Source organism: Callithrix jacchus, chromosome 12, assembly GCF_049354715.1.
Source record: "Callithrix jacchus isolate 240 chromosome 12, calJac240_pri, whole genome shotgun sequence".
In the NCBI taxonomy this organism is placed as follows: domain Eukaryota; kingdom Metazoa; phylum Chordata; class Mammalia; order Primates; family Cebidae; genus Callithrix; species Callithrix jacchus.
The window spans coordinates 39,820,113-39,844,171 of record NC_133513.1 but is presented as its reverse complement, the minus strand read 5'-3'; the positions used below and the strand labels follow the sequence as shown (position 1 = coordinate 39,844,171).

The 24,059-nt window shown below is 44.6% G+C and overlaps 1 protein-coding gene across 1 annotated transcript in view; it reads right to left on the bottom strand.

Moving 5' to 3' along the window:
* VSTM4 (V-set and transmembrane domain containing 4) overlaps positions 1-24,059 on the bottom strand; it is a 96,311-nt gene that overhangs the window by 39,697 nt on the left and 32,555 nt on the right. The window contains exons 4-5 of the mRNA XM_035267705.2: positions 19,764-19,871; positions 10,740-10,773 (exon numbers count right to left, since the gene is read on the bottom strand). Of these exons, the coding sequence (XP_035123596.1) occupies positions 10,740-10,773; positions 19,764-19,871 (142 nt within the window). The remainder of the gene's footprint in view (positions 1-10,739; positions 10,774-19,763; positions 19,872-24,059) is intronic.

Sequence of the window (24,059 nt, the reverse complement as noted above, 5' to 3'; positions counted from 1 at the left end):
GGGAGCAGAAGGCGGGGAGTAGGAGGAACAGCACAAACTGAGCTGATTCCACCAAAGAACATAATTATAACTACGAAGCATGCATCCAGCCACACTCTGCTTTCAAAACTAAATGTGGGATCAAAGCAACTTGTGCTGAACCACGGTGCCTGTGGCATCACAAGTCCTCACTCCTGCCTCTAATGTCCCTGGGCCATCAAATGGTCCTTCTAACATGGCCTCTCTGGGATGTGCAGCAAACCGTGTGAGCCAAGAGACTTTCTTATATCCAGCCATCTCGAAGACTCCAGGTGCTTCCTCTGGCCCAGGGCAATCTTTGTACCTGGACATATGAATTACAAATCAAAATGCTGCTTTGACTTCTGTTCAATCTTACTCCTTGAATGAGTAGGTGCCCCTTCTCCTGGGCACAAAGCTGTCTGTCACACACTCCAAAGGGATTTCCTGTGGTCTGACCTGGGACACCTAGGGATGTTGAATGCTTTTGTCAAGCCAAAGATCCCCACCCAGAAACGCTCAGTGCATGAGGCTAAGGGAGCTGTGTTGGCTCCAGTCCTGCCAACATCCTTCCAGGCCCCCCGAGCTCTTCTTGCTCCACACATCTTCGAAAGGCATAGCTTCAGCTGATTATTTTACTTCCAGAAACGTCCACTATCTCCGTTCTGACAAGAAGGATGTCTGACACGGATGGGGTAGGGTTCCATCAGTTCCTTTGCAAGCATCTCTATGGCCCCTTCCAAGATTTCACACAGCACACTCGCCACCTCATAACCCCGTGCCCAGAACACTATGTGCGGAATCTTGAAAGGGAAGCACTGGTCTCTAAAACTATGGTGGCAATTTGCCATCATCTTTTCAAGTAAAATGAACAATATTAACAACTTAGATACTCCTTCTCCCCAACGTCAGCTGCCATTGATAAAGGCCAAGGACTCATGCAAACAGGAAAAGTTTCCTGATGTCTCACCTTAGGCTTTTTGAACTTGCTCCATCAGCTTTCCCTGCCACTGAAACACACAAAGTCAATTGCTACCATATGCCGGGAGCTGCTTAAAAGTGGCAGAGCTTCACTTTCAGGATGGATGAATGGTGCACCCACTCACAGGGACTCTGAAATGATTCTTTTACGTTAAGTGGGTGACATAAGCCAAGCACATAGAATTGCCTGGTGATAGTAAGTGCTTACTGGGAGTCACCTATCATGACCTTACCAGCATTATTATCATCATTGTTACCATGGAACCTGCTCTCTGAGTCCTTGAATCGGGAGCAGGGCAAAGCAGTATTCTCTGCAACCCAAGCGAGTGCCTACATACCCAGAAGGGACACCAGACCCCTGTGGGTCACAGCTGCGCTCTCTGCTGCATCTGCTCAGTGACATTTCTGCACACTTTCTGCACACATTCTCTGCACAACATTAGAATAAAACCTGCTCCTTTGTGAGGTATTTGCCAAGCCATCTCCCTGCCCACAGTGGCCCCACAGCCTTTACAATAAATGCCTCTAATGCCTTCCACCCACCAATCTGTAAAATGGGAGCCATATCCTGGCTATCTATCTTGCAAGGTTATAAGGGTCAGACGAGAGAGTAGTTCCTAAATTAGAAGGGGTATGAAACGGCTAAATAGCAACCAACCCTAGTCTCCAGTGTTCAGGTGCAGTGTGGACGTTTCACAGCACTACCCAGGGAGGATGATGCTGCCACTTGGGTATTTCATGGTGCCCATGTTTCTGCCCTGTGAGGAGGACTGCAAATTTCAACTCAGACCTTGATGAGAAAGTCTTCCTGCCAGGATAGTACAGCATAACATCCCCTAGACAGCTGCCCGCTTGGGTTGCAGAGAGTACTGCCTTGCCCCATTCCCGATTCAAGGGCTCAGAGAGCAGATTCCATAATAATAACGACGATAATGCTGGTAAGGTCATGATAGGTGACTCCCAGTAAGCACTTCTATCACCAGACAATTCTATGTACATGGCATATGTCATCCACTTAATGGAAAAGAATCATTTCAGAGTCCCTGTGAGTGGGTGCACCATTCATCCATCCTGAAAGTGAAGCTCTGCCACTTTTAAGCAGTTCCCGGCATATGGCAGCAATTGACTTTGTGTGTTTCATTGGCAGGGAAAGCTGCTGGAGCAAGTTCGAAAAGCCTAAGGTGAGATGTTAGGAAACTTTTCCTGTTTGCATGAGTCCTTAGCCTTACATCACCCAAAAAGCTCATCCTTAGAGCCGCTCAGAAGCTCCTGCAGCCATGAGAGGTCTTCCTTTGCATTTCCCTGCTGGCTTCATGAAGTCCACAGCAGACGCTTTGCTAGGCTGGCATTTTTGTTTGAGCTAACATTTCCGTACACTAGCTGGTGAGATCAGGGTCACAGGCTTGTGTCCTAGTAAAAAAGGCAGGGAGAGGTGACTCCTCAGCATCTGCCCAGCCACAGGTAGGGCCATGTTTGGGTGGAAGACCCTACCCCCTGCTCAGCCTTAGTCCATGCTGGAGGCCTCTCCACTAACAGGGAGTGCAGGGTTGTGCTTGCTGGTTAGGAAGAAAGATGACTCATTCACAAAGGCCATGGATGGATGCATGTGAGCTGACCCCTGCTGGCACCTGTCCCTGCCCAGGGGAGCCTGCCTGGCCTGAGTGCTCATCACCACCTGGACACAGTACTTCCCAGAGAAGGCCAGGGACTGAAAGCTACTAATCTGATAGACCCTGTGTCCCTCTGGCTAGAGCTGCCCTGAGGCCTGCCCACTGTAACATCTCTAGTTAGGTGACTCTGCAAGGTTCCTTCCCAGACAAGACCATCTGAGCCGGCTTTTCTGTCACCTGGTATATTAGTTCATTTGTGTTGTTATAAAGGAATATCTGAGATTGGGAAATTTATTAAAAAGGTTTATTTTGGCTCATGGTCCTGCAAGCTGTACAAGAAGCATGGTGCTGGCATCTGCTTCTGGGCCTCTGGTGAGGGCCTCAGAAGCTTCCAAGTATGGTGGAAGGCAAAGAAGGAGCCTGCATATCACCCAGCGAGAGAGGGAGCAAGACTAAGAGGAAGGAGGGGCTAGGCTCTTTCACATAACCAGATCTCATGTGAATTCATCAGGTGAGAACTCATTCACTACAAGGACAGACCAAGCCATTCAGGAGGGATCCACCCCCATGATCCAAACACCTTTCACCAAGCCCACATCCAACATTGGCAATTACATTTCCACAGAGATTTGGAGGGGACAAACATCCAAACTGCATCACTTGGATTCAGAAGGTTTGTAAATTATAGAGGGCTAGTCATTGGTCTAATCGTTGGCAGCTTCATCCATACCCTTAGTCTGGGGAAACCAATTGTGCCTTGCAGAGTTTCTCTGAGGATGAGAAATAAATCCATAGAGAGCTGGGCTGCACCAGTCCACGACCATTGTTCTCTCATCAAATTCTTATGGAGACCCTTAGTAACAGTGATAACAGGCAAGTCTATACCTGTCTGTGGAGGATGAAACATTTCCCAGAAAGGTTGAGTAAGTGGCCCAAGGTCACAAAGCCACCAAGTGGCATAACTTGACCTGACACTGAAACTGTCAGAATCCAGGTACATGTTCTTTATACAAGGAACCACCCCCATCTCACAGGCCTGCCCTGCCCATTCCCACCCCTGTCTGGAGGACTGCAGAAGAAGGATACTGGGCCTGAGTGCTGGGGTAGGGTAGGGACATAACAAGGCAGTAATGACCACAGGGGTGTGAGAGGGAGGTGGCCAGGGAGACCCGTCCATGTGTCTACTGCCCTTATCCTCACCACCTTGCTTACTCAGGTGAACGTGGGCAGAGGGAGGGCACAAGCATGCATGTGGGTTAAAACCCAAGCAAGCAACAATGAGAAATGGCTGGGGCAGAGCGTAAGTCTGTTTAGAGTTCTGGTGTTCTTTGAGATGGAATGTTCACTCAAGAGGAGAATGACTTGTCTGACACGTGTCCCAGAAAAGCTCCTGCAAGAGCGGATTGATCTGACCCTACAGCTGATCACAGTAAAGCTTGTTCATTTTGGTGAAATTTGCATTTGAATTGGACCTCTCAAAGTCAGGGGGCTGCAATGTCTCTGCAGCCTTCCTCGGCTTCTGCAACTATACATTGCTGCTTCTCCTTCCATCAGCTTGCTTTCTATACCATTCATTGCTGCACTGTAACTTCCCTCATTGGCAAGTACTTTATTTTCTCAACCCCATAAGAAGAGGTAAAGCAAAAGGCCAGGAGACATCTGGCTGAAAATTGCCTTTGTGGTGCCCCTTCAGTCCTCTCCACCACTTTCTTTAGCTTGCCCTGCAGGAAGGAAAGCATCTGGATCCAGTGGAGAGGCATTGCAGAGTGGACTGCATCACGGCTCTGTGCAAATGGGGGAATTTCATTTTTACTCTGAGTTTCCAGGCATTTTTGGAGCAATTTCATATCCTCCAGTTGAGCTGCTCTCAAGGCTGTCCTCCCCGGGAAGGGCACATTTAACCTCATAGATCCCTGAGACACCACTTAGGCCCTGCTCTCTGCTCTGCATCCTCAGAGCAGTCTGCCTTGGGAAAGGAACAGCCTCCCACTGCTAAAGCTCAGGGTCACCTCCTCCCAGAAGATGGCAACTTCCAACCTCAGGGACAATATATTTATTTTCCTTCCATTTGAACTTTTCTTAGCAAGTCATGGAATTCCCTTGAGTCTCCAGGTTCTGCCCTGGTCACCTGGCAAGGCCTCTCGTTCAGTGACCACAGCCTCAGAGTCAGCACACGAGCCTCTTCCGGAGGCCCTTCCCCTCCCCTGCCTGAGGGTTTCCAACCCAGGCATCTTTTCCTGACCCTGTGCTTTCTGCCTGTCCCCCTTTAGGAGGAAGTGGTCAGAAGTCAGGGAAGAACATTTGTTCTGATCACAGCTTAAGACTCCAGGGCCCCATTTGCCCATGGCAGCAGCACAGAGCAGACAGACAGATGAGGATGCCGGGACTTGGGAGCTCCTGGCACAACAGGGACAGGAGGAACTGCCTGGGCTGCAATGGCAGAGCACAATTCAGGCCAAAGCCAAGTGTAAAGGCAATAATTGTCCAGTTCACTAGCCAGGTACTGTGGCAACCAGTCTGGGGTGCACTAAGTCAAACAGGCATGAGGTTCTAATTGGGAAAATGAACACAAAGTTGGCCAGGAGCTGACTACCAGCTTTATGGGTCAAGCCTTGGCTCCAACAGGGTCCTGGGATGAAGGCAGAGTAAACGCAGGCTTTCTAGAGGCAAATCTGTGGGTTGACCCAACAGGAGACTGCTCATAGGGAGAACTGCCACTCAGACACCCAACCAACCTGACAGTGCCCAGCATGGCTGGCAGAGAAGAAGGCAGCCTTTGAACAAGATTCTGTGGTCATCCTGACCTCAGTTATCCCAGGGCTGAGGGGAGATCAAACTCTAATGTCCACCAGGGTGGGATGGCATCCTTGCTCTCCTTCCAGCCTCAGTCAGCCCCAGCTCAGAATGGGGCAACTGTAAGGGAAAGAAGAGGGGCCCCAGTCACCAGAGGCTGCTTGCTAGACACAAAAGGCTAGATATAAACATCACAGAAAGCAAATCTTGAGCATGCTGGTGGGCTGATCCTCCACAGCTCTAACCATCTCCAGCCATTACCCAAGTTTGAAATGCCAGAATCACCCTGGTCTTTGGGGCTTCATGGGACATATACTTTAAAAAAGAAACAAATTGTTTTATTGAGGCATAGTTGATGTACCATAGAATGTACTGATCCTAAGTGTACAATTCAATAGCTTTTAGATTTATGCATCATTACAAAACAGTTTTAAAACATTTCTATCACCCCAAAAGTTCCATCTTGTATATTTACAGTTAATTCCCACTCCCATCCTCAGCTCTAGGAAACCACAAACCCACTTTCTGTCTCCACAAATTTACCTTTTCTAGACATTTAATAAAAATGGAATCATACAATATGTAATTTTTTGCACCTGGCTTTTTCCACTTAGTATTGTTGGGCCTCATCCATGCTTTGGTCCATACCTACAGAATGTTCCTTTTTATTACTAAGTGGTACCTCACTGGGTGGATATATTAATTTTGTTTTCCCATTCACGAGTTGATGGATATATCTAGATTGTCCCTGGTTTCTGGTTGTCATGAACACGGCAGCTATGAACAATGTATATATGTTTTTGTGAGACACAGGCTTTCATTTCTCTTGGGTAGAGTCCTATGAGCAGAACTGCTGGGTCTTAGGGTAACTTTAATGTTTTCAGAACCACCAAACTGTTTTCCCAAGTGGTGGAATCATTTTATATTCCCACCAGCAATGTGCAAAGACCCAATTTCTCCACATCCTTGCCAGAGCTTGGCATTGTCTGTCTTTTGGATTATAGCCATTGTAGTGGTGGTATAGTGATACCACATTGTGGTTTTAATTTGCACTTCCCTAATGAGTAATGATACTGAACATCTTTCATGTACTTGCTTGCCATATCTTCTTTAGGAAAATATCTATTCAAATCTTTCATACCTATTTTTAATTGTGTTTTCTGTCACATCATTACTGAGTTGTGAGACGTCTTTCTATATTCTGGGAATAAGTTCTTTATCAGTTTATCTGATTTGCAAGTATGGGGCTTATTTATCTTTTCATTTTCTTAACGGTGTCTTTGGAAATGCAAAGGCTTCTAATTACATCAATTCTTTCATTTATGAATCCTATATTTACTGTCACATTGCCCAACCCAAGGTCACAAAGATTTTCTCCTTTCTTTTAGAAATGTTGTAATTTTAGCTTTTACATTTAGGTCTAAGATAAATTTTTAGTTAATTTTGGAGGCAATGTGAGGCAAGGGTCTCAGTTCATTTGTCTATATATGGATACCCACATGTCCCAGCACTGACCTTCAAAAGAACTAAACTTTCCCTTTAGAACTGTGCTGCCATCTCTGTCAAAATTCAGTTGGCCATATAATGGATAAGGATTTATTTCTGGACTCTCTTTATATCTCTTTATCTATATACTTTATGCCAATACTTCAGTGTCTCCATTAGCCTAGCATTAGAACAAGTTTTGGACAGAAGAATTGTAAGTCCTCCAACTTTGTTATTTTTTCAAATGTATATATATAATCTAAAATCAGCTTGTCACTTTCAACAAAAAACTGTTAAATTCCACATTTGGAGATTTTCCTGCTATTGTTTTGTCATGAATTCCTAGTTTGATTTCACTAGGCTCAGAGAACACATTCTCTATGATTTCAATTATTTTAAATTTGTTGAGGTTTTCTTTTTGCTCAGGATATGATCTATTTTGATGAATGTCCCACGGAGCCTTAAAAAAATGTGTTTTTTTAGTGTTGATTAGAGTGTTTGATCTGTCTAAACTGAGCACCATTGGTAGATTTGTCGTTTAGATCATCAATATCCATGCTAATTTTCTATCTACAGCTAATTTTCTATCTACAGCAGGCTTATCAGTTGCTGAGGGGGAGGAATTGAAGGCCCTAACTAAAACTACAGATTTACCTCTTTCTTCTCTCAGGTCTTTCAGTTTTTGCTGTTTAAATTTTGTGGTTCTGTTGCTGATGTGTACTCATGTGAAAACTTGTCTTTCTGATGGATCGATCCTTTATCATCTAATGTCCCTCTTCGCCTCTAGTAAGGTTTTTTGCCCTGAAGTCCATTTTATCAGCTATAGTATATCCACACATGATTTATTTTATTGTTTGTGTGTTAAATCATTTTCCATCATTTTATTTTCAATCTACTTATGTCACTGTGAATAAAGTGAATTTCCTATAAAAAGCATACAGTTAGGTCATTTTTCTAACCCACTCTGCCAGTCTCTTCGATATGACTGATGCATTTAGACCATTTCCATTTAAAATAAATAGTATTTTGGCAATTAAGGCAATCATATTATTGTTTGTTTTCTGGTTATTTCCTATAGTTCTCATTCCTCTGTTTCTTTATGTTACTTGCATATATTTTAAGATCTATAGTGATTCTGAATATATTGTTTTTGCAAAGTTATTTTAGTGATTGCTTTGGGCATTACAATATAAATATGCAACTTCTCACAGTCTACCTGCACCAACATTCCATTGCTTTGAATGGACTTCTGACTTCTATTTAGGTCTTTTTACCTGACTCACTTTTAAACAGTGTTGTCCTGAGCATCAGACAGTTCTGTAATTTTTATTTAAATCCTCAAATGTGATTTTTAAAACTCATAACTATTCATGGAAAGAACAGTCTACCATATGTACTCTTATTTCTGCTCTTTCCATTATTGTCTCTTCCTTCCTAAGGCTCCAATTTTTTTTTCTGCTTAAAGATTGTATTTTAGTCATTATTTTAAAGTAGGTCTGCTAGTGGCAACCTCTTTTAGCTTTCCTTCTTCTGATAATGTCTTTATTTTCCCTTCATTCCTGGAGAATAGTTTTGCTGGATATAAAAATTTGGAGTTGACAATTCTTTTATTTCAGTATTTGAAAATGTGCCACTTCTTTCTGCCCTTCATGGATTCAGAGCAGAAATGAACTGTCAAATTTGTTTTCTGTTCAATTATGTGTTTTTAAGTGCATTTTATTGGGGTTATCATGTTTAGCATGCACTCAGTTTCTTAAACCTATAGAGCTTTGTCTTTTGCCAAGTTTGGGGCATTTTCAGCCATGAGGTCTTCTAATACTTTTTTAGACCTACTATGTTTATCCTTTCCTTCTGGAACTCTATGATAGAATGTTGGATCTTTTGTCCTGTAGGTCCTTGAGGTCTATTCATTTTTTGTTTGTTTTTAGTCTATTTTCTCTCTGTTGTTCAGATTAGATAAATGCTATTGATCTGTCCTCCACTTCACAAACTATCCACTGACATATTCACTCTACTATTGAGCCCAACTGGTGAGTTTTTCATTTCTGTTTTTGTACTTTTTAGTGCTATAATTTCCATTTGTTTGTATTTTTTAAAAAAATAACTTCTCTTTATTGGCTGAGATGTTCTATTTTGTCAGTTGTTTTAAGAGGATTTGAATTGATCATTGAATCTTTTTTTTATAGAAACTGCTTTAAAGCTGGGCACAGTGGCTCACACCTGTAATCTCAGCACTTTGGGAGGCCGAGACGGGTGGATCACCTGAGATCAGGAGTTTGAGACCAGCCTGCAACATGGTGAAACCCTGTCTCTACTAAAAATAAGAAAAAAAAAAAAATAGCTGGGTGTGGTGGCAGGTGCTCATAATCCCAGCTACTTGAGAGGCTGAGGCAGGAGAATTGTTGAATCCAGGAGACAGAGGTTGCAGCGAGCCAAGATCACACCATTGCACTCCAGCCTGGGCAACAAGATCAAAACTGTCTCAAAAAAAAATATTTGTCAGATAATTTAACTGTTTTAAAATCTTTGTCAGATAATTCCAACATCTGATTCATCTCAGTGCTGATCTGATCAATTACCTCTCCTCATTCAAGTTGTGATTTTCGTGGTTTTTAAAATGATGGGTGATTTTTTATAGTATCCTGTTAGAAGGTTCCAGGTCTTATTTAAATCTCTTATTTTTGTAGGCAGTCACCCAGGTTTATCGTGGAATCCTGGTCTGCTTCTATGGGCTATAGTTCCAATGGCGTTTTCATTTTCAGAGCCTTTACAGTATTATTTTGGTCTGTTTGATTTATATGGTGCCACTGGGCCCCGCTGGGGCTGCCAGAGAGGGCAGAGGGAGTTTCCTCAGATTTGGAATCTGGATGGTTTTCATTAGGGGAGAGAAGCCTCACGTCCATGGAGATAAAGAAGCTTCCTTGCTTGGTCACTTTTGTGTCTAGGTGCCTCTTGCTGGCTCCTCCCTGAAGACTTGGTGTCACCTGGTTGAGAAAGGGAGTTTCAGCCTGGAAGAAAAAGTAAGCCCTTCCTCTGGTGCTTATTGTGGGAGGAGCTCCTGTTCCATCCTTTTTGTAGCTGATGCTGGGCTCAGCTTGTGGTTTTCCGAGGAACTCCCCTTCAATCCAGGAGAAGAATGAGCTTCCCTTAATGTTTTCTGTTGCTAGACTGGAGTAGGAACAAAGCAGGTCTCGGTGACCTTCTGCTGTTGGATGGGAAAACACAAGATGTATTACAGCTGTGTTACTCCTCCAGTCCTGGGATCCCAAACCAGTTTACCTCTTTATACCACCTTTCAAAGTCTTCATTTGGTTGTCTTTAATGTTATTTCCAAGGTTTATAGCTTTACTTAGCAGAGAAGAGAAGGAAGAAACAGACCTATGCCATCTCGTCTGGATCAGAAATTCCAAATTTTTAAACACTTTGATTAGCAATATCTCTTAGAACTATTATATTACCTTTAAGATATGTCTAACCAGCTGAAAGCAGGGCATACAATAAGTCAGCACTGGTGAAGAGAATTAGGGGTGTTTGTGGTCAAAATCAAAGTGGTCTGTATCAAAGTGGTTCAGACCAGGTGTGAGCCCCTTCCTAAACCGGGGAGCACCTCTGCAGAACCACACAGAAAGCCTCCTCCAGCAAGCCTGCTGGGCCAGCAAAAGCTATGTGCTCTCCGGATCCCCTGGAGTGACAACCAGACTGTAGAACCTGGAAACATGCAAATGCATGCAGAATACACATTTGTAGGCATATTTGTGGACAGATATGCAGACCTTTAGGTAAAAATACAAATTTAATCAATTTCTTGGTAATATCCAAAGAAAGTTAAATGGCAAAAAGTTTTATTCAAAAAAAGGAAGAAAATATTCTTACCTGTTCTGAGGGCATTTCACCAAATAACGTCTCACTGTGAAAAGAAAAATAATAGAAGATAGTAAACCAATGCTACTTCAGAGGTATATGTTCTAGGATTTACCAGGAAATGCAGGAAGCCAGGTGTTGTTCAGGTATTGGTGCTATACCAGCCAACTCTCAAGGCTCACATAATTCTCTATGGAGGAGCACAGCAGAGCCATCACATGGACACCACAGTGACTTAACGTGTTCCAGCTGTGGATCTAACCAGGCATTGAGCCATACACTCCAGACTTCCTGGGTACAAAACCCAAAATATTCATTGTGGGCCAAGGCAAGTTGAGTTGGGGTCCTGAAGTAATAGAGTCACCCACCCTTAAGCTCTAAGCTCTAAGCTCTGCCTGAGTCAAAAAAAAGCCCTCTTGAGGGCACATGGAATAACCTGTCCATTTAGAAGCTCCTTGTTGTAAAATGGGTTTGAATTATCTGATTAATGCTCTTCCAGGACTAAAAAGAGGCCCTTGGGAAAACAGTCTTAGAGCAAAACCTACTTCTACAGTGTGTCTCTTTGAGGAAAACCAAAGGATTCTGACTCCCGTGGAAAAGTAAGAATATCTAGGCACATAATCCAGCAAGTGTCCACTCTGAGGTTCCTAGTTGGTTTTACTTTAAACAGAAGTAAAGCTGAAATAAACAGAGGGACCCTTGCATTGTGTGGTAGATTGTTACTTCAGTGGACCCAGTGAATCACACCTCCTTGCATCTGTCCACACCCATGTGTATCCCCTCCACACTGACTCTGGGCTTGGCCACATGTACTTGCTTTGGTCAAGAGAACATTAGCCAATGTGTCACAAGCAGAGGTATAAAAGAACATCTGTGCTATGGGGTTTGCCCACTCTCCCTTGTTGCAGAGAACTCTTCTACTACCATATGAGGAAGCTTGGCTAGCCTACTGGAAGATGTGACTACATGGAGCAGACACCAGCTATCGCAGCCAAGGCCCAAAGCAACCAGGTCCCAGGTGATGCACCAAGAGACTGCAGCTGCATGAATGACTGCAGCTGAGACCAGCGGAAGAAATGCTCAGCTGAGCCTGGCCCAAATTGGCAACCTGTGGAATTCAGAGCAAATAATAGTTGCTTTAAGCTATTATATATGAGGTGATCTGTTATACAGGTTCCAGAGTAAGATGAGAGAATCTCTGCTTCAAAGGGAGCTATACAGGTTCATTTGGTTCAACATCATATTAATATCTAAACTTTTTCTGCATTCCATTTACTGAGCACCTATGGTATACTAAATAATCTATAGATGCAACAATAATAACAACCATAGTTAGTATTTATTGAACATTTCATGTGTCCCTGACACTATTCTAAGCTTATTAGATGGATCAGTGGTCTTCAATCTAGAGTTTGCATACCCCTGTGTACTTTTCAGAAAAACAGTTTTAAGGAATCAGTTTCCACGTCCTCATTTCCCATAGTATTCTTTCACAAGAATGTATTCTCTTAGAACACGCCTGAGGTCTGGCTGTATTCATTTCCCCTCCCCACTTTTAACATCACACTTTTCTATTCATAAAATCAAAGCACACCCATCCTGGAGACCTGTCCCAGAGGGAAACATAAATGGGGCAACAAACAAGAATTGATGGAAAATACTAATATTTGTGTCAAGAAAGCGAATTATTAACTAAGCAACTAAATCTTTCTGAAGAGGAGGATGTTTCTAATACTACGTTGCTTTCAACAAGGATTGAATAATGACCTAATCCAGTTGTCATCTGGTAGAGTATTAAAAACCATTTTGGATGATAAATCATGATGTGACTTTTGACATATACCTGGGAATCAGTTCTAAAAACTGAGGAGTATAAGAAAATTTCACTCATTCATTTACACTCTCTTTATACTGAAGTATTTCAGAGCTAACATCTATTAACAAAATTGGTGGTGAATTTTATCCCTAAAAAATATCACACAATGGTATATGAGGTAAAAATTAAAATTAATTTCAATAAAAATGTATTCCCAGTAAATTTTGCTTCTTAATGTTGTTAATTATATATCTAAATGTATGATTTTTATGTCATTTTGAATAATTTTATAATAATTTTCCAAAGTTTACTAATTGTTCAATATTGATAATTCAATCTAAAAATATTTCAACACTTAGACATTTACAAAATGAGGAAATTTAAAAAGTATTGATTTAAATTTGTACACACATATTATCTTACAGATTAAGTATAATAGCGTAATTAATAAAGAACCTTCAAAATAAAAGATGTGTTACAATAGGATGAAATTTTGTGGGGAAGTGTATTGAAGATAAAAGTCAAGGAGAAGAAGAAACAATACAAAATTTCTAACAGCTAAAGCTTGTTTGGGTAGGTCTTTTTTTCTCATGATGGCTTTAAGTAAATGAAGACAGTCATTAAATTCAAGACATTTAGATGTAAAAGAAAGATGGATATAATTATTTCATTTTTAAATGTCAAAGATGGAAATTACATCTTTTGCAACAATTTACATTTGTGATGAATAAGTTTAAATGCCAACAAAAAAATTAAGATTGAGTGCATAGCAAAAAAGTTTGAAGACCACAACTTTGTATCCTAATTTAATCTTCACAGTAGCCTTGTCATTGCTACTATTTTACAGGGGAGGACACTGAAGCACAGAAAGGTCACGCAGGTGGTGTTATGGGCTGAATTATGCCTCCTCCACTAAGACTAACTGAAGCCTAATCCCCAGTGTTTCAGAATGTGACTGCATTTGGAGACAGAGTCTTTCAAGAGGTAATTAAGTTAAAATGAGCCCATTAGGATGAGCCCTAATCTAATTTGACTAGTGTCCTTAAAAGTAAAGATTACTTTTAAGTCACAGAGGGAAGACCACGTGAAGACACAGAAAGAGCGGCAGTCTCTTAAGCCCAGAGAGAGGGTTCAGGAGAAATGAATCCCGCTGACATCTTGATCTCAAGACTTCCGGACTTCAGAACTGTGAGACAATACATTTTTGTTGTTAAAGGCATCCAGTCTGTGGTACTTTGCTGTGGAGGCCTTAGCAATCTAATACACCTGGGAAGCGCCAAAGTTGGGCAGCCTGACTCCGGAGCCCTCTTGTAACTACAGTCATCCCTCTTTGGGATATCTTTGTATACCACAAAGTATCTTTGGGGCATTGATTCCAGAACCTCACAAGGATACCAAAATCTGAAGAAGCTCAAGATTCTTACATAAAATGGAGTCGTATTTCCATATAACCTACACACATCCTCCTGTATACTTTTCATCATCTCTAGATTACTTATAACACATAATACAAAGTAAATGCTATGTAAACCATTGTTATACTGTCTTTTTCATCAGTATTATTTGTACTTTTGTATTGCTATTTTTCATTTCTTTTTATCAGATATTTTCTTTCCGAGTTTAGTTGAATCTTCGGTGCAGAATGTACGGGGAGGGAGAGCTGACTGTACTCTGCACCATTCACAGACTCTAGGCAGCTGGAGTCAGGGCTCCTGCAGGTGGGGAAACAGAGTCTCACAAAGAAATGGCCAGACCACTGTGCCACACAGCTGGAGCCAAGCAGAGCTGGGACTGCGACCCAAGAGAATCCCATGAGGTGACCAGCATTTTGGCAAGTCCAGTCCAGGGGTAGCAAAGTGAGCAGCCTGGAGATCAGGAATGCAGGGGACAGTAGAGCAGCTGCACTGTTCGTCGGAGGCAGGGAGCTGACTAAGAAGGGTCAGGAGCCTGGTGAGGCCAGACAGTGCCAGGGTACAGGAGATGCACCCCTGTACATGCAAGATACACGCACCATTCTGAGGTATCGGTGGGGTGTATGTGGGGCTGATGGTCCCATTAAAGGGACTGCCCATAGGACCAAAAGTGATTCAAAGATGAGGTTTATAGGCACCTGAGAAATAGACTTCACCCAGAGTCAGCCTTAAATATACATAGCATAATTAGTGCTATTAACCTAAATGTGCTAAGCAGCAGAAATCATAAGAAAAAAGATTCAAATGTCAAGCGTTTATGTGGGAGGCAATCCTAGGAAACCCACTGGAAAGTGAGGGAGATCAGGAAGAGAAGCAGCTAATAAAGGGTTGCATAACGGAGCCAATACACTCCGTGGGATGTGGCCTGGCATGCAGCCACTTGACCCAGAGGCTCTGGCTCCATGCAACCGTCTTGCACAGAGGTGAACACTCAGGATATGTTCTTCTCAAATGATGATTTTAGGATTGTTAGAACTTTGAAATCTCTAAAAGGAAGGCTTATTTTTGCAACCTCTCCTGATAAGAAGCAGCAGGCCCTGAGCCACTCCATACCACCCTCACCCTTTCTTCTCTTTTTCAGCAAAGACCACGCTGCTCACAGCCTCACCCCATGCCAAACCTTCTAGGTGTCATGTCCAGCCTGAAGGCTTTGTCTTCCCATCTAGACCTGTCCTTATCACCACTGCCACCCCATGCTGGGTGATTTGGGGTGGAGGCACCCTCTCCCTCATCTTATCAGGCCCTGTAATAGTGTCAGGACCTCCAAAGCCTGGTTGATGTCTCCCCACCTTACCCCTATGCCCTGACCACGTCTTCTGACCTCCAGGCTTTGCACAGGCCCCTGTGCTAGGATCTATAGATGTTTCTGCTCTAGCCATCAAGTGTCTGCACTTGAGACAAGGATTGTGGCCACCCCAGCATTGCAAGAGGTCACAGTACTTCAGGCACAGTAAGCACCCAGGAGCATTTTCAGAGGAAGGGCCACAGTACTCTCCCCAACTCCTGCAGCCCAGCACAGGCGGGGGCCCTGCAGCCTGCAAAAGCACCTCCCTCATTAGGGGTTCAACCCACAGCCCCTGCCTGCATTTCTCCAGTGGGAGAGAAAGGACCAGGGTGTACCCCTTACTACACACAGCCCTGTGTTCCACCATGCCAGGCCCCAGAGCCCAGCCCCGTCTAGGAGTCAGTCCTGCCTGGAAAACCTTCCAGGCCAACAGTTATAAAGACAGGACCACCTCTATCACCAAGTGGGAAGCTGAAAAGGAGAAGCAAGTCCTCCACCTCCTGCCCCTTCGGCACAAAACGCCACTTAGAGGCCATGTTCCTTCCATGCAAAGGACCAGCATGCACAGCTGTCTGTCCAGAGTCCTGTAGTCCCACAGGGCAGCCATGAGCCCAGGTAGCTGTCAAGTCCCAAAATGTGATGAATCCAAAATGAGACGTGCTGAAGGTGTGAGATCTCACGGGACGATGAAGCCACACCTTAGCATAAAAAAATAAATATCACATATCTCATTCATCATCTTTATTTATTGATACTGTCGAAATGATATTCTGGATATAGTGGATTGAATAAAAAATATTAAAATTAATTTTACTTGCTTCTTTTTACCTTTTTGAATGTGACTACTAAAGAAAATGGTCAGATCACCTCTCTGCCAGGATGAGCAGCCACCCAGGTGGTGAAAGTATCTCCCACATCACCGCGAGGTAAGAGGAACCCTCATTTGAATGTTAGAGTGAGAAGAGTTGGGAGTTCCGAAGACCCACTTTGTAAATAAGGCAGCTTGAATCTAGGCCTCAAGTCCAGCACTCCAGGGGGGTTTACCAACCCCCACAAAGGAAAGATGGGCACTCAGGGGGCCTGATAAGAGAGCTAGCTGAGCAACCCGACACCCACTGAAGGACCAGAGGGATCTCACTCCAGCTGTCCAAGTATCTGACTCCAAGTGAGTGAGCCCTTCCTCCTTCCAGTGCCCCCAGGCCATCCTCAGCTCCTCCTCATCCACAGCCACCCCATTCTGTGCTTAAAGGCCTCCTCTCCACCCAAGTCTAGTTGTGGGTGGAACGCAACCCCCAGCTCCCTTTTCTTGCATCTCTGGAAGGAATGGCCACAGGCCCTTAGCTTCATCCTCACAGGGAAGCAGAGTGTGCCCAGGACAGGGAAGGCATGGGTGCTTAACAAGCCTTGGGAGGTTCTATCTCCAGTTCTGGCACAATCTGTGCAAACCAAGCAGTGTCACAGCTCACACTGATGAGTACAGAGAAAGAAGCCAGGCCACTTCTCTTTCCTATCTAGTTCGAGTTTGTGCATTAAAAACCTGCACTTTTTAAATTTCAGACACAGAAGGCTGGATTGTTGGAGGCACTCTGAGGCAGCAGGTCAGGACTAATTCACGAAGAAGCAAAGGCCTTTGGAAACCAGTGTGACAGAGGAACCAGCAGAATAATTCCAGGCTAGACCCTGGGCCACTGGGATTGGTATTTTCCAGGTTGACTCAGTGCTGTCAAGGTCCTATGATGAGGTTCCTGGCACTGTGGGCACAACAAAGAGCAAGGACGGAGACTCGCAGCTTGGGAGGGAAGGGGAAAGCATGTCTGTGCTTGGCAAACAACGTATGTGGCAATCAGCTCCAGCTCACGTGAACGTTGAGTGCCCTTAGAGGCAAAACAGTGCCAGGCTTTGGGTGAGCAAGGCTAAGAGTAACGAGGGGCTGGTCTGTGGCCTCCCGGCTTCTGGGATGGCCTCTGTTTATCTCAAGGTCCCACTGGGGGTTGCATCCGGAGATTCCCTTGGCAAGGACAGCCCCCTGATGGCCAAGGTTTTCTTGAACAGAAACATGGGAGGCTTGGGAACCCAGCCTGGAAATTGCCTACGTGGCTTCCACACCCCAGCAGTTGGGAGGCTGGGGCTTGACTTCGCTCCGCCACTCCCTGGTTTCAGGACCTTCTCAAGCGCCTCAGCTGTGCTGCCTGTCAGGTGAGAGTGGTACAGCTCTCATCCAGAGTCACATAAGCCCATGGAGGGGCCACATGAGGTACCTGGCACACAGCAGGTGCTCAGACAAAGCTTTGGACAGCTGGGTTTTGGGGAGGGCTTTCAGGTACTGTGCACAGGTGCACACAAAACCATCTGAGGCCCTCTCCAGTGAGGATGAGGCAGCTGGGATCCCATTCTCTGAAGCCTCTCTGTGAGGCCTGGAGGAGGATGCCAGGTGCTCCCACGTGTCCCAGTCTGCCCTTCTTGGCCTTGCTTTGTTTCCCTGACCCTGCCTAGGGCCTAGCAGGTCCTGGAGCCCATGCAGACTCTTGGTCATGCCCCTGAGTCCAGGTGGAAGTGCTTTCAGAGCATATCCAGCTTGGAAACTGCCTATGTGGCTTCCATGCTCCCACAGTTGGGAGTAAGGCAGGTAGAAAATAATCCCATTTGTCCACCATGTGCTGAGCATCTGTCCTGAGCCAAATTCCAAGGAGAATGAATTGAATGCATGGTCCCTGCCTCACACACTGTCCTCTGGAAGGGAGGCCGATGTCAAGGCACGTGTACAACATGCCACAAGCTCACAAGAGTACTCAGGGGTTGAAGACAGGAGAAAAGCTGAGTTGCCGCTGATGAGGGGGGTGGGTGTTGCAGGGGAAGGCCCTGGAGCTGGCTTTGAAAGACAACACAGAGACACACGCAGAGGCTGGTGGGAGGGCACAGGCTCCAGAGGAAAGACACCCAGGTTACAGCCTCCACTGGATTGTCGATTGCTGAGGGTGCTGGAGTTCTCCACTGTCCTCTAGATCCCCATCCACCTTTGTCCACCTTGCTTAGCCCTGGAGGCACCTTCCTGCTCCTGGCCCCCTGGCTTCCGGTGGGTGGCACCAAGAGCAGTAGCAGCAGGAGATCCTAGTGGGGAGGGAAGAGGGGCTGGAGGATGTACCATCCTGGTTCCCTCCTAGCTGCCTCCTGGTTTGTCAGGGGCTGAGTCCCTCTCTGCAGGCCCCTGTTGGTGACACCTCTTCCAAAGCTACAGCAATTGTATGGTCCATTCCAGGAACGTCCCCTCCCCTTGTCCCTTGAGGTGTAGGATGGAAACAGTGTCCCATGGGTACTCATCCCTGGATGCGTCACTTCCCTCATTGTCCCTTAGCCCTGCCCACACCCCCGTGCTAATGCTGTACAGAGTCACTGTTGGAGTAGCCCCTCAAGCTGTGACCACTGAATATAACATTTCCAAGCTCCATGACTTTGAGCTAATAGTGACAATTACTGTGTATAATTAGAGCCATATGTCAACATAAAAGCAGGACATTTGCTGGAGCCTGTGTTAGGGTTTTAGCATCTTTCTTTTGGTAACTTAGTCCTCACCACAAGCCTGAGACTGGTGCACTGCTGCCTCCTCCATGTCACAGATGAGGAGGGCATGCACAGAGGGAGGTTGTCAGCCTGTAAATGAGGGAGCCACTGGAACCGGAATCAGTCCAATTCCAGAGCTCAGTTCTTACCCTGGTCACCTTGGGGAGACACAGTGTCCCCGGCTGTTTTGGATGTTCTGAAGCAGGGCGCAGGGAGGGCCTCTCAAAGGAGATCTCCACCAGGAGCTGCGGGCAAGTGAAATCAGGGATTGGGGAGTAGCCGGGACTCATGAGAAAGCAGGCAGCGTTCAGAGAGAGATGAAAGTTATGAGACCTACACTTTCCTGAGAAGGAAGGCAGAAGACAGGAAGGGGCTGAGGGCAGAGTTCAGGGAAACAGGGACACCAAAGAGAAAAAAGATGGAAGGGGACTCTCAGACCAGTCAGGGAAAAAAATGGGGGAGACTTCCCAAGTGACACCTGCCTTACAGGTGAACACTCACAAGAACAGTCCACCGACAGAAGGGGGTGCCAATCCCCTTTCATAAACAAGGAAATCCATATTCAGAATGTCTTGGGAACTTGCCCCAAACCTCAGCCTCAAGTGGCAGAGTCAAACTCCAACCCTAGTTTCATCTGATGCCGCAGGCTCTTCACGGAGATTGACAGCAAGAAGGGGCCTCAGAAACTAAGAAAGGGGAAATTCAGTGATGTCAACGATGGCCACAATGTGTATTAGCAGAGTCCAAGGGAAGCTCAGCTTGCTCACTTTGCCCACAGTCACAGGTAAATAATCCCTGACTCACAATGTACTTTTCTACCAAGGTGGTACTTTGCCTAGCATCTTCCGCCCGTCTGTGGTCAGGGTGTACTTCCATCCCAGACATGATCTTATCTGTTTTCTTACCTCTGGATTTCCGCTTGTTAAACACAGACTGCCAGACAATGACCAGCATGAAGAGCAGAATGCTGAGGATCCCCACGCAGCACACAAGGACGGCATACACGTAGAGATCTGAAAGGCAAGGACAGGCACGTAGGTCAGCCTCCGGGGGGCCACAGCAGGGTGAGTGCACTGGCATGAGAACACGGAATTGAAGTGTTTGAAATCCCACTGCAACAGTCATCAAGGCAGTGTGGTACTGGTGCAAGGACAGACCCAGATCAATGCAACAGAACAGAGAGCCCAGAAACAGACCCACACAGGCATGCTCAGTTGATTTTTGACAAAAGTGCAAAAGTAATTCAATGGTGTAAGGATAGTTTCTTCAATCAATGGTGCTGAGTCAGTGGGACTTCCACTGCAGAAAATAAAACTAAAATAAACCTCACCTTTTATTCAAAAATGAACTCAAAATGGACCACAACCTAAATGTAAAATGTAAGCTAGAAGACTTTAGAAAAAAACCACAAGAAAAATCTTTGGGATCTAAGAATAGACAGACTTCTTAGACTTGCCACCAGAGGCACCGTCTAAGTTAGTAAAACTTAATATATTATACTTGACTTTATCAAAATTAAAAACTTATGCTCCATAAACAACCATATGAAAAGTCACACAGACTGGGAGAAAATATTTGTAAACCACATATCCAACAAGGGACTAGTATCCAGACGCTAAAGAACTCTCAAAACTCAACAGCAAAAACTACATAATTCTGTTAAAAAAATTACAGCCATTTCCCTAAAAAGAATGTACACGTGAAAAACAAGCCCATGAAAAAAATGACTCACTTCTGCAACTGTTAGAGAAATGCAAAATGCAACTACGATAAAATTTCTTTCCCATGTGCCTTTCAGGGTGGCTAAAATAAAAAATAGTGACATCCCCAAATGCTGGCGAGGATGCAGATAAACCGGGTCAGTCACTCAGATATGGCTGGTGGCAATGCAAAGTGGCTCAGACACTCTGGAATAGAGCTTGGCAGTTTCTCAAAAGAGACACCTGTAGCAACCATTCAACCCAGACATTGCATTCCATGCATTTGTCCCAGAAAAATGACAGCTTAAGTTCACATGGAAAACTATACATGTATGTCAACAGCAATTTTGCTCATGGTAGCCACAAACTTGAAACAGCCCAGGTTTCCTTCAGGAGATGAATAGTTATGGTCAAAGTGTGGTACATCCACACCACAGCATCCTCAGCAATTAAAAAAGAAAAAGAACTGTCGCTGCACACGCCAATCTGGATAAATCTCCACAGAAGTATGCTGAGTGAGTAAAAGAAAAGGATCCCAAAGTTTACATACTGTATGATTTCATCAATGTAACATTCTTAATATGACAAAACTATAGAAACAGAGTACAGATGAGTGGTGCCCAGAAATTAAGAAGCAGGTGGTGGTGGGAGGAAAATGGGTTTTGGCTATAAGGGCCACTTATAATGACAGAAATATTCTGTATTTTGACTGTATGGGTGTTAATATCCTGTTTGTGATATTGTTTTATGGTTTTGCAAAATGCTGTTATTGGGAGAAATTAGGTAAAGAACACAAATGGTTACAAGACATCTCTGTGTAAGACTTTTAGAAATGGATTTTTTTTTCTCTTGCTCTGTTGCCCAGGCTGGAGTGCAGTGGCACAATCTTGGCTTACTACAACCTCTGCTTCTCAGGTTCAAGTGATTCTCCAGCCTCCACCTCCTGAGTAACTGGGGCTACAGGTGTGTGCTACCACACCCAGCTAATTTTTATATTTTTAGTAGAGAAAGGGTTTTACCATGTTGGCCAGGTTGGTCTTGAACTCCTGACCTCAGGTGATCCACTAGCCTCCGCCTCCCAAAGTGCTGGTATTACAGGGGTGAGCCACCATGCATGGCCAGAAATGGATGTTAATCTACAATAATTTCAAAATAAAAAGTTGTCTAACTCTCAACAGTTAAACCATGTTCACGTACATACTTCTCTTTTAGAGATAAGGTCTCACTCCATCACCTAGGCTGGAGTGCAGTGATGCAATCACAGCTCACTGCAGCCTTGAACTCCTGAACTCAGGGGACCTTCCCACCTCAGCCTCTTGAGTAGCTAGAATTACAGGAGTGAGCCTCAGTGCCCAGCTACATTTATGTATATTTCTTAAACTCCAATAATCAACTTTATCAATACAATGCCAAGCTGCTCAGAAAGTGAAAAGGGAAGCCAAAGCAGTATTCTAACCATGTTTGAAGCAAAATACCAGACATCTGAACTTAGCAAATGTTTGAACTTAGCAAAAATATTTCTCCGTTGGCTTAAATTTCTACAGCCAACAGACATTTACTATCAGCCACAGTCAGTACTTTCCTCAGTACAAGAAAATTAAAGATGCACAAACAAAGGCTTTCTCTTCAAGAAATAGAGGGCCACATAGTAAGTGTAACAATAAGAATGTGGGCCCAGTACCTGGAGCACTCAGAGGAGACCAGCCCAGCCTGAGGAGGCCGAGAGAAGAGGACTAGAGTTCTGCATCAAGTTGTATTTAAAATAACAAAAAAATACAAAAATGTGTAGAGAAAAAAGTCATCGGCCATCCCATCACCCTGAGACAACTACCATTAATAAATATTTGGTATAATTTAGGATATATATGCATATATATTAAAATAGAGAAAATATACTTTCACATCCTCTTTTCCATTTATCTCATTTTCTCAATAAATTATTTTCAAAAATATTTCAGAATCATTTTGTAAAATATGATAAAAGTTTGTCATATTAATATATTATCAGTGATTTAACAATCTCTTACTATGGGCTACTCAAAGTGTTTCTGCCTGTTCCCCATCATAAATAATTCTATGGTGAGCATTCATGAACTTAAACCTGAGTGCAGCTCTCACAATATATTCTCAAGATCAAGTTCCTAGAAGTGGAATAGCTGAGCCAACAGAAAAGCACCTTTGTAAAGCCCTTGGGGCATGGAGAAGCAGTTAGTTAACTGCTTAAGCTGAAAACGCAAGCCTACTGGGGGTAGCAGGTGGCTGGCTCCCAGGGAGAGCCTAGAGAAGCAGGTCAGACTCATGGTTAATGAGAGGGAAGGGGGCATGAGATGGAATCAGACATTCACGTTCCTTTTGACTCTCCCCTCTCTGGCCTGGGCCCCACACCTCTGCCCCTGCAGTCCATGTGATCTTCCTGCATTCTTAAGGCAGTCAGCATTTTTGTCTAAACTAGTTTGAGTAGATTTCTGCTCTTAGCAATCTAGATGTCTGGACTAAAATTAAAATAAGGAGAAAGTGCCATAGGACAAGGTAGCAGGCAAAGGGTGCATCTGCTCTAATATTTAAGGGGTAGGGGCAGGTGTGTGGAAGGGAGTGTCCTACAAAGGATCAGAGCTAGTCAGATGCAGAGGAGCACTAGGGCGAGAGTTCTGGAAGCCCAGAAGAAAGCACTGTAAGAAGGATGGATGTCTTAATAGCGCCAACTGCTGGAAAACATCCACTGGGTTTTGCCCCTAGGAAGCTACTGGGAAAGTCTTGGAGGAAAACCCCGCCAGTGGGCTGTGGGTGCAGAGCCAGGTTAAGAGAGGTCCAGAAGCTGATGCGATGTGAGGAGTTTGAGACAGAAGTAGAGAAAGCTCTCACATACGTAAAATCAAAACGGCCTTTCTGGTAAACACCTGTGTCTCTGATGTGTGGGGTCTGTAGATTAACAAGGTGGAGAACTCTGTGAGGGGTCAGAGTTAGGAGGGAGGCTGCAGCAGCCATTTAAACAGTGTGTAACTCAGTAACAGGACTCTTGGATTCTGGACAAGACACTTCATGACAAACTCAGGGGCACAGCAGAGTTCACAGACCAGGATTTGTGTGAGGATCTCAGAGCACGGGATGGCCACAACATGGCCAGTCCTGCCTTTCCACGCTGGTGAGCAAACTTCCAGAACAGGATGCCAGAACCCTTGCTGGCAGGAGATGATGGTGAACAACACAGTCATGCTGCCAGGCAGACAGAACCTCAGGCAGGTGAACACAGCATCTGCCTGGAAGGAACTCTGCATATGTGCTCCCCAGACCAAAAGGCAGGGAAATTTGCCTTTAGTCTTATTCATGGAGTGGAGAGAAAAATTGTCTTACAAAAGCTTCCGTGCCCACGGAGCACAGCAGCTGACACACAAGCTCACCTCTTCATCTGAGCTCTTTCCTTGACTTCAGGACCACAGGAATCCAGAAGGGACAAGGTTGCAGATGTGAACTGTGGCAGGGATCTCTCCCCATGTGTCCCTA